The sequence below is a fragment of the Arachis ipaensis genome, chromosome B04, assembly GCF_000816755.2.
Source record: "Arachis ipaensis cultivar K30076 chromosome B04, Araip1.1, whole genome shotgun sequence".
Taxonomy (NCBI): domain Eukaryota; kingdom Viridiplantae; phylum Streptophyta; class Magnoliopsida; order Fabales; family Fabaceae; genus Arachis; species Arachis ipaensis.
This window is the reverse complement of record NC_029788.2, coordinates 29,764,316-29,774,318: the sequence shown is the minus strand read 5'-3', so window position 1 is coordinate 29,774,318 and position 10,003 is coordinate 29,764,316. Positions and strand designations below refer to the sequence as shown.

At 31.8% G+C, this 10,003-nt stretch overlaps 3 protein-coding genes across 3 annotated transcripts in view; 1 reads left to right on the top strand and 2 right to left on the bottom strand.

The window, feature by feature from the left end:
* LOC107639141 (LOB domain-containing protein 4) overlaps nucleotides 1-1,263 on the top strand; it is a 3,912-nt gene extending 2,649 nt beyond the window's left edge. The window contains exon 2 of the mRNA XM_016342572.2: nucleotides 219-1,263. Coding sequence (XP_016198058.1) covers nucleotides 219-530 — 312 coding nt within the window. The 3' untranslated portion in view covers nucleotides 531-1,263. The remainder of the gene's footprint in view (nucleotides 1-218) is intronic.
* LOC110271478 (cyclin-T1-5-like) overlaps nucleotides 5,732-10,003 on the bottom strand; it is a 20,589-nt gene continuing 16,317 nt past the window's right edge. The window contains exon 7 of the mRNA XM_021122411.1: nucleotides 5,732-5,961. Coding sequence (XP_020978070.1) covers nucleotides 5,891-5,961 — 71 coding nt within the window. The 3' untranslated portion in view covers nucleotides 5,732-5,890. The remainder of the gene's footprint in view (nucleotides 5,962-10,003) is intronic.
* LOC110271014 (protein NRT1/ PTR FAMILY 2.8-like) lies at nucleotides 8,970-9,761 on the bottom strand. Its single transcript, XM_021121077.1, has 2 exons — nucleotides 9,565-9,761; nucleotides 8,970-9,464 (listed from the first exon to the last, which is right to left on the bottom strand). Exons 1-2 carry the CDS (start codon nucleotides 9,677-9,679, stop codon nucleotides 9,202-9,204), a joined length of 378 nt encoding a protein of 125 aa, XP_020976736.1. The 5' UTR covers nucleotides 9,680-9,761; the 3' UTR covers nucleotides 8,970-9,201.

The window sequence follows — 10,003 nt, the reverse complement described above, 5'->3', positions numbered from 1 at the left end:
CTCTCAAGAATGCTACTTTTAAATAACTTAGTGTAAGATATCTCTCATTCTTGAACTAACTTTAATGTTGAGTTAGACCTATTCAACCTAGATTCTAATACTCTATAATAGAGACTAAAATGTAATAAGAAATTTACAAAAAGTAACACAAACATTTGGCAACATACAAAGTTTAATGCATGAGAATTTAAAAATAACAAAGTTAGAGATTTTTGCAGGAGCTACCAGAGCATCAGAGAGGAGATGCAGTGAGCAGCATGGTGTATGAGGCAAATGCAAGAGTGAGGGACCCTGTTTATGGCTGTGTGGGAGCCATCTCTTCTCTTCAACAACAAATTGATGCGTTGCAAATCCAATTGGCTGTGGCTCAGGCTGAGGCTGTGCATCTCAGGGTGCGCCAGACTGCATCCTCCTCTTACTGGACCCAACCCCAAAGCCCAACCAATAGTGCCTCCCCACCCTCCAAGCCCATTTTTGACATCGACATGGGCCTTGACCATACCTCTTATGCAGATTCTATGTGGTCATGATATTATAGTCAAATAAGTTTTCAACTTCTCTAAAATTTGTGATTTTAGTTGATTTTTGTAAAAAATATTTGATTTTAGTTGTAGTTTGCTTTGGTTAAATGCTGATATGATAAAGTTAAATGTTTTAACTTATCTTACAATGTCAGCAATTGACGAAGATAAACTATGACCACTAAAATCAGAGAAAGAATCTTACAAAAATTAAAACTCAAAGTAACAAATCTTTATAAGATTGAAAACTTAATAATTATATCGGTTTCTTTAGACTAAGAAAATATATTAGTTCCTAGAAAAAAATACAAAAAGAGAAGAAAACAAGGCATTATTTTCTTTTTTAAAGTAGTGCCTTGTTAACTTTAGTAGGGTAGAAGAATCGAACTTTAGAAGCATTGGTGGTGATTGAAGGAGCTGCGGTGGAGATCTTTCGCCCGCTTGATTACTTTTGGTTTGCAAAAATAGGGTTTTCATTGGCATTTTGGTGTAAATATGTGGCTTATTATTAGTTATTACTATCACATGAAGGGAAGCTGCGCTTATGGTTGGATTGTGGACTTATTTCTTTGATTATGGCAAAAGGTGTTGTAATGGAGCTCTCTATGTTGTTCTTAAGTATTGGTATGATTTGGTCTTTTGTAGTTAAATATATGGAAGATGAACTTATTGGCATTACTTAGGTTTTCATAAGTAGTGCTTGCTTCTTTGTAATTTTTAGTATTGCCATATACTACAATATGAAGAATTCCAAGTTGGCTATTAATTTTTAGTTAAAGTATTTTATGGAACTTTCACATAAAGCATCCTTTCAATGGAATTGCAAAAATTAATTATAGATTCGCCTCAACCTATTATTTTATATTTACATATTTTTAACATAATCTTTTTCTAAATTTTAAAATCAAGCCCAAACCTTAAAAAAAAAAAAGGCTCATTATCTTTAGAAAGTAAAAGAAGAATCGATAAAAAGAAAGCAACCTACATGACCCGCAATTGCCAAGTTACCCATGCCTCTGAACTCAACCCAATCGGTAGCAGTCATAAACGTTGTAAGTTCAACGAAACAAAACTTCAAGTCCATGTTAGAATATAATTAAGATCCGTTAGGATTAATTAGTATTATTTAACATATTTGAATATTTATTATAAGATATTACGTCTTTATTATTTCGATTCTCTTAATATTTATAAATACAATTCTATATTGTATCATTCCATACAACTTGAACAGACAATTTGAATATACTCAATAATATACAAATCCTTTCTCAAGTCTAGTCTGTTGTTTCTAACATGGTATCAGAGCCATGGTTTGAAGAGAATAGGTTATTTTTCTTGCGGTAAAATCACCGTAGCTTTTACACTTTTTTTTCTATGCCATTTTTTCTTTCTTTTTGTCACTCCTTTAATACTTTTTCACCTCACCGATTAGCCTGTTCTTTCTGTCTTGTGTTTTTTTCGAGTCAAATGATCAAACACCATTGTCATCTGCTGCTTACCTATCCTCATGAAGAAATTATATAGTTTTTGCTCGCTTTCGGCAGTTCCGTCTGTGTTCTCTCGTGGCAGTTCCATCTGCGTTCTCTCGTGGCAGTTCTGTTTGTGTTCTCTCATGGCAGTTCCGTCTGCGTTTTCTCGTGGCAGTTCCATCTGCGTTTCTTTTCGGCAGTTCCGTCTGCACTTCTTTCAGATAATGGCAATTCCATCTGCGCTTCCTTCCGACAGTTCCGTCTGCACCCGTTTTATCAGTTTATGCAGTTTTTTTCTCTTTATTTCGTTGTTTTAAATATGTTTCAAACTCAAGTTGTCACTTGAGTTTGAAGGGGGATGTTAGAATATAATTAAGATCAATTAGCATTATTTAGCATATCTGAATATTTATTATAGGATATTCCGTCTTTATTATTTCGATTCTCTTAGTACTTATAAATACCGTTCTATATTGTATCATTCCATACAACTTGAACAGACAACTTGAACAGACAACTTGAATAGACAATTTAAATACACTCAATAATATACAAATCTTTTCTTCAGTCTAGTCTCTTGTTTCTGACATCCCCAATTTAAGAATCAAGTACTCTCACTGGAAACGCCGATTGCCTTCCGTACTCAAACCTAGGTACACAAACGAGCCACCGCTTAATTCAGCATAATCGCCATTCCCTAACAGCGCTCTCAATTCTCCAAATCGACTCAATTTAATTGCTAATGTGGCAGCAAATCATTGCTCGACTTGGGTGCAGAACAGCAAGACGTTGATGTTTAGGGAATGGCGTGTATGAACATGGTGGCGGTTTAGTGAATTTTGATAGTGGAGACAAAGTATATATAACATAATAATAATTTTTATAAAAATGATTATGTATACACAAAAAATTAGCTAATAAATTATTTATTATGTATTTGTGTATAAATATATGTTATTTAACTCATTTTTAATAGGGAAAGTATGAGGAGCCAATGGAATATTTATACAATGTGTACAATGGAGATTTAGAGAGTATTAGAGATATAATCATTAATATTACCTATTTTCATCAGCTGAAGTTTTTGGGATGAGTGGTATCATGTATGGTATTATGTTACCTTTAAACTTTTGGAAAGATGTTTATTATCGCTAGTACTCGGATGGTTATTCTAGATAGTATGGGGGATGTTCATTTTGTAACTTAATAGCCCATTGTACACATTGTACAAATAATCCATTGTCTCCCTAGCGGGATCCTTTTTAATATATATATTTTGTATTTGAATATATATTTTTACGAATGGTTATTTTTTATGCACACATAGTGTAACATCCGAGACCACCCGCTAGCACTTGGCACATAAGGCCTCACGGTTTTGCCTTTGACGATAGGGATGATAGTCGAAACCCCCACACTCACTCGTCAAAATGCGTCATGCTAAGGATAGGTATCACACCCTTATAAGGCATGCTTCGTTTGGGGAGGGGAACGAAGCATGCCTTATAAGGGTGTGGATACCTCTCCCTAGCATGACGCGTTTTGACGAGTGAGTGTGTGGGGCTTCGGCTATCATCCCTATCGTCAAAGGCAAAACCGTGAGGCCTTGTGTGCCAAAGCGGACAATATCGTGTTAGCGGGTGGTCTGGGATGTTACAAATGGTATCAGAGCGAGAGCCCGGATCGATCTGCTAACGAGGACGCTGGGCTCATGCCTTATAAGGGTGTGGATACCTCTTCCTAACATGATGCGTTTTGACGAGTGAGTGTGGGAGTTTCGGTTATCATCCTTATGGTCAAAGACAAAATCGTAAGGTCTTGTGTGCCAAAACGGATAATATCGTGCTAGCGGGTGGTCTGGAATGTTACACATGGTATCAGAGCCATAGAATTTTATTCTTTCAAATTTGATCTTTTACAAAGATTGAATAATTCTTTCATTGTTAACACAAATAAAATATCGTTTTTTATATATATCACTAAATAATCATTTAAAAATTCACATCCAATACAATTAGGTTTTGATGATATTCATAGTTTAAAAAATTCTTTCAATTAATGCAGTTGTCACATGAAAAACTAAAACTAACTTTAAAAGAAGAAATATCAATGGATAAATAATATTCTTTCAAGTCGATTCCTAAGAAAGAATACTAATCTCATTTAAAGTTGAGAATTGATCATTATAATACATCTAATATAAAATTCTCAAATTGAATATCAAATTTTAAAAGTTGAATAAAATATTATTGTTGGGTCAAAATCAACAATTTAACGAAAGTAAATAAATATTATTATCATATACTACTTAAAAAAATTTTAAATTATAGTGGAGACAAAGCTTCCATATCCTTACACCTAAAATCATCCTGGTGACGCTTATAAAAATTTACTTTAAAAATATAAAAGATTTGGTTAGAAATTTTAGACAGTTCAATTGAATGTAATTCTTTACTTGAGCTTCATCAAATATTTTGTCTAATTTCTATAGGTTAGTTATCTTGTTATTTTTATATTTTACTTTTAGTATTTTAGTTTAATATTGTGAAGGAAATGTTATACACAAATATTAATGTGTGTCTCCTAAGCTATTATAAACAAAGATTACCATCCTAAATTTTAGATAGTTAGCTCTAAAATATTATATTACAACAAAATCCCAGCCTCCCAAGAAAAACCTAAAATTACAAAACAATCAAGAAAATGCAAAATTGCATAACGATATGCAAATTGCAAACCCTAACATTAGGGTGTGTTTGGCAAATATGTTAGAAGGAAAAAAGCACGTTTAAATTTTTTTTGAAAGTTTTAACTTTTGGTTTGGCAATTTTTTTTCATAAACGCAAAAGTGATTATGTTACCAAAATTACGTTTACAAGAAGTAATAAGTTTTAGCTTCTGCATTTTTTTAACGGGCTTTTAGCCATAAATACTAATCATTTATTTATTTTTTACCAACTTTATCTTTTATGCATGTTATTGTATTATTTATAAAATTATTGTTATTTGTATTGATATGAGCTCTATTTTTTATTATTTATCATTTCTATTTTTTTGTCAACTGTTTTATTGACATTATACACTTTTATAATTGTGATTTTTGTATATTATGTTTGTTATTATCTTTTTAAAATATGATTTATCGATCCATACTAAAAAAAGTACTAAAAATACTAAAAATATACTATACAAAAAATATCAAGAACTTTTAAATTTATTTCAATCACTACAAAGTAAATTTTAATTTTTTATTATTTTTAATAGTCTCTTTTATAATTGTAATTGTAAGTAAATATTAATTTTATTATAAAATTAATTAATAACATCTATTTAAATATCTAAATTAAAATGATAGAATAATATAAAAATTTATTTAAATTGATGTCTATTTTAGTAATTTTTTATCTAAAAGTAATTTTGAGTAGTGTAATCCAAACAATATTTACTTTATTATAATCTATTTTAATATAAAAATTACCAAACATAAATCACTTTAACACAAACTTACTTCTTATTAAAATCAAATTTACAAAATTAATTTTATACACACAGACACTTAAACCACCTCCAGCAAGCAAATTTGGCTTTAATCCTACCAGAGAGAATCAGCTCTCCATGTTGACCCATAATTCATCCCTCCATTCTGTTATTTTCGGTAAAAACATGTTACTAAGGGTGGAGACTGGGCCAATAGTGAAGCTTATATTCTCAAATCTAAGATCTTATATCCTTAGTTTATGGAAATGTCGATGGTAGGGTAATAGAAAAGTGGAGGAGATGTTGATGGCAGACTCATGAATGGGAGAATGAAAACTAACACATCTCTGGCGCTTGTTTTTCTCGTCCTCAACTGTTAATTCAACGCCATCTTCGAGCTCTCTCTCAATGAGATCATCCTCATCCATTACATCTTTCTTTAAGGTCATTTCCCCTCGCTCCTTCCTCCTTTTTTTCCAGTGCAGCCTTCACTGCTTCTTTAATTAGGTGGGTGACCAACAAAACCTTCACGAAACTCCATATTTCGACCAACACTGCTATACTTATGCGAACCTAGATCACCCCTCCTTCCTACTTCTGAAGCTTCCTTTGTCCCAACAATTCTATCCTGCTCTCCTGAAACTATGCGTTCGATCCCAGATTTAGATCTATTTGTTACTTCTCTCTTGTTACTTCAAATAAATGTTGGCTAAGGACCCCTATTTATTTTTACTTGTATTCTTGCCTTTATAATAATAAAGATCAACTTTGAGATTATTACAACATTTAGGGGAACAAAACTTGATCAATCAATGCCGATGAAACAATTAAATAGTACTTTTCATGGAGAAAAAGATAAATAAATGCGGGTAGTATAATATTCATCAGTGGCAATAAATAAGTATACGTAATTCAACAACAATTTTGATACTAACTTCAATTGTGTGAAGAGACTCAACGTTCAAAGTTGGAGTCTTTGATGTGTCAGTGCACTAATTAGCATTGCTCTAATCAATGATTGATATATCCATCTCCATGTCTTCTACTTCTACTGCTACTTGCCTCTTGTTATTGATTAGTTATGCTCGCCAAAGTGCAAACGCAACCTCATGTGATCAAAATAAGGGAGATAGCGAAATTTTCACAATCTCTTAATCAAATGTTCAGATTTAAGATTAAAAGATTTTTGTAAGATTTGTTGGGAGGTAAAATTTCTCAAAAATGGAGATTATTAGTGATTTATAGAACTGTAGGGACAAACAAAATTTTATGGAGGAAAATTATAATTTTTATTTAATTTTCGAAAAGCAAAATTGTTGGAGATGAATTACAATAATTTTTTATTTTCGAAAAGAGAATTCACATTTTTTTTTGAAAAGTAGAATTTATCAAAAAATCGAATTTATTTCAGAATAATGATCATCATATCTCAATAAATAACGATATTACATTATTTTTCTGAAAATTATCAAATCTAAAATCATATACAAATTAAAAAGTGCATTTTTATTCTCATTTAAACCAAGAAATTATTTGTTTCATACATTGAAGTGCTCATAAATTTATAAAAAGAAAAAAAAGCTAAATTTAATAGTAGATAATTCAATCATAAAACTCAAAGAAATAAAAATAAAAATTTGGATTTGTCACTCAATTTTCTTTCTTTCTTGTATTTTTTTTTTTTTTGTCTTTTTGTTTTGTATTGTTTTGCAGTGTGTCTGTAGATAAGTCTGCTCATAAATGACAAAATATATGCAAAAATGCGCGAATAAATATCACATCTATTTGTTTCTTTGTTCACACTGGTCTCAAGTGTGAATCTCATCTAATCTATCTAATAGTAGTGCATAAAATTAGTCAGTTGGAGAGTGAGTTGGTTTTTGTATAAATATCATCAATTTTTTTATATTAGATTTTTACATGGAAATTATTGATTTCGAAACTCTGGCATGAGACACATACATACGGGTCAGAATTGAAAAGAATTTTTCAGAAACTTAATAATCTTCTTTCTTTAATTTAGAATAATCTCTGCAGTCTACACTAATGCTCATGCTGATGAAATTTAGCATATTGCATGAGTTTTAATTTTTTTTTATGCACAGAAAAATCTTAATGTTTTATTATTTTAGAGGAAAAAAAGAAAAGGTAGGAAAGAAAGATAGTGGGAATTATATCACTAGAGAAGATATGAAACCAAAAAATAAAACTGAGGCATGTGCATAAAAATTCTGATGGCACAAAAAAATTTGTCAGTTTTTATCTTGATTTAAACATACAAATTTATGTGATATGAAAATTAATAAGTGAACAGTTTAAAATTTTGCATGAGAAATTTAAAGTAACCAACTACAATCACTGGTGAAGGCTAGTTCATCAAACTTGATATCTAAATCTAAATTATGATCTGCAATATACCACACCTAATTAGCACAATACAGTGTTCAAGACAAAAAAGATTGTTACAATCACACCTAAACTAAACAACAACAAAATAAAATGTAACAAATTAGCATGATCATGTTCCCTCTTTCATCTTGGATCAATTGTTATGTCAAATACCTTCTCTTGAGGTGGCTCTTCATTCTGCTGGTTCAGTATTGAATTCTTTGGCTGCACCTTTTTTGTATCATTGCTAGGTTTTTTACTCAAGAAATGGCTAGCAAAGAAATTGAAGTAAAAAAAATTCAAAACACCAAGTGCAGCAATGAGATAATAGTAGTAATCAAGCTTATTGTCATTCAAATCATGTCCACCAAGCCATGAATTTCTCCCACCATGTGATGTAGCTTTATGGACAATGTTCACAATCAATGATCCTAAGTAGTTTGCAACTGACAAGCTCAGAAAGAATACAGCACCAGCCACAGTCCTCATGCTCTCAGGCATCTCCGTTGTGAAGAATTCCATTATGGACACAGCAGCGAAGGCTTCGTTGAGACCTGACAGCGCAAACTGTGGCAGCAGCACTGCGAAGCTCATCGGCGAAGCAAATGATTTTGCTCTCAAAGCTGAGTCGCGGCGCTTCTGCTCCACAATCGCGGCCACAAGCATGCACAAAATTGACAAAAGAATCCCAATTCTGATTCTAAGGCTCATGCTTAACCGAGTAGCCTTTTTGTTAATTTTCTTTGTCACTCGAATGTAGATGCATTCATAGATGTAGATCCAAATTGAAAGTGCTACCATTGAGACCAAGTTCATCCAACCTGGTGGAACTTTGAAATGTTTCCCAATTGATCTGTTTGTTTGAATAACTTGAAGAACACCAAATGTGTTCTGCTGATCCATTACAATGAAGCAACAGATTCCTGTCACCCAAACTGGCCAAACTGGCAATAAGCATTTTAATTCTTCAACTTGCTGCAAGCTACAAAGCCTCCAAACATTTTTCGGCTTCAATTGTTGATTCAATTCACTAGGATCAGAAATTATAGAAAAAAAAACAATTTCACAATAGAATAAAAGATCTTTTCTTATCTAAGAATTTATGCACAGAAGATATAAACTAATGTAACTATAAAACTACCCAATTTAATGAGTATCAAAGTCAAAATTATAAGCATTGGATATTGTTTATGATCAGAAATGATAATTTATTCTATCAAAATATATCTCTTGGGTTTTAACTTATTTCAACTTAAAAGTTCATTAGAGTAATTCCTTGACATAAATCCTAATTTGTTAATGTTACACTACCAAAAGGGGAAATATAATAATGAAATAAAACATTATCCTGGTAATTGTGACATTGATGTGATGATTGATTTGCTTACCAGAAGTGATGCAATGGAGCCAAACAAGAGAGTGCGAAACCTTCCCAAATAAGTATCAGAAATGAAAGCACCGATTATAGATGCAACATTGGATGATCCATTCCAAATTTGAACCACATTCACCACAAATATCGCACTCAAATTGTACCTCGTTAGCAGGTACATCGTCAGATTCGATATCAAACTCATTGATGCCAATTTTTCAAACGACTCATTACCTTCAAAACCCAAATTAAGCAACAACATTATAAAAAAGATTAGGGTTTTTGCTAATTAATATGATAGAAAAATCGTTCTTTCTCTTTTGTTTTTTTTTACCAATAATGTAGTAGACTGATCGCCATCCTCCTGCTTCTTGTGTCTGTGGTGCAGATGCATGCTCATCTTGTTTTTGTTCCTCTTCACATGAAGAATTGGTTGTTGCATTCTCCATTTCCTTCCTTGAGTTATGGTTCCAACTCGGTTCATCTCTTTCACACACACAGTCTAATATGTTATTGTTTGTCTATTTATATGTAGTCTCATAATGCCACGTCAAAAATTTGTGAGTGCTTTTAGCTTCCAGTCCTCAAACAAACTCACGAATTTGCATGCAAAAAAGTCAAAGGTCGCTAGGGTTTGAAATATCAAGATTGTTCGTTCACGTGATTTTATTTAGAAACTAATTAAAATATAAAAATGTTATGTGGGCATTAGAATCAACTATTAAAATTAGTTTTTATAATTTTTTTTTATCAAAGATAAAGAGATTCAAAAT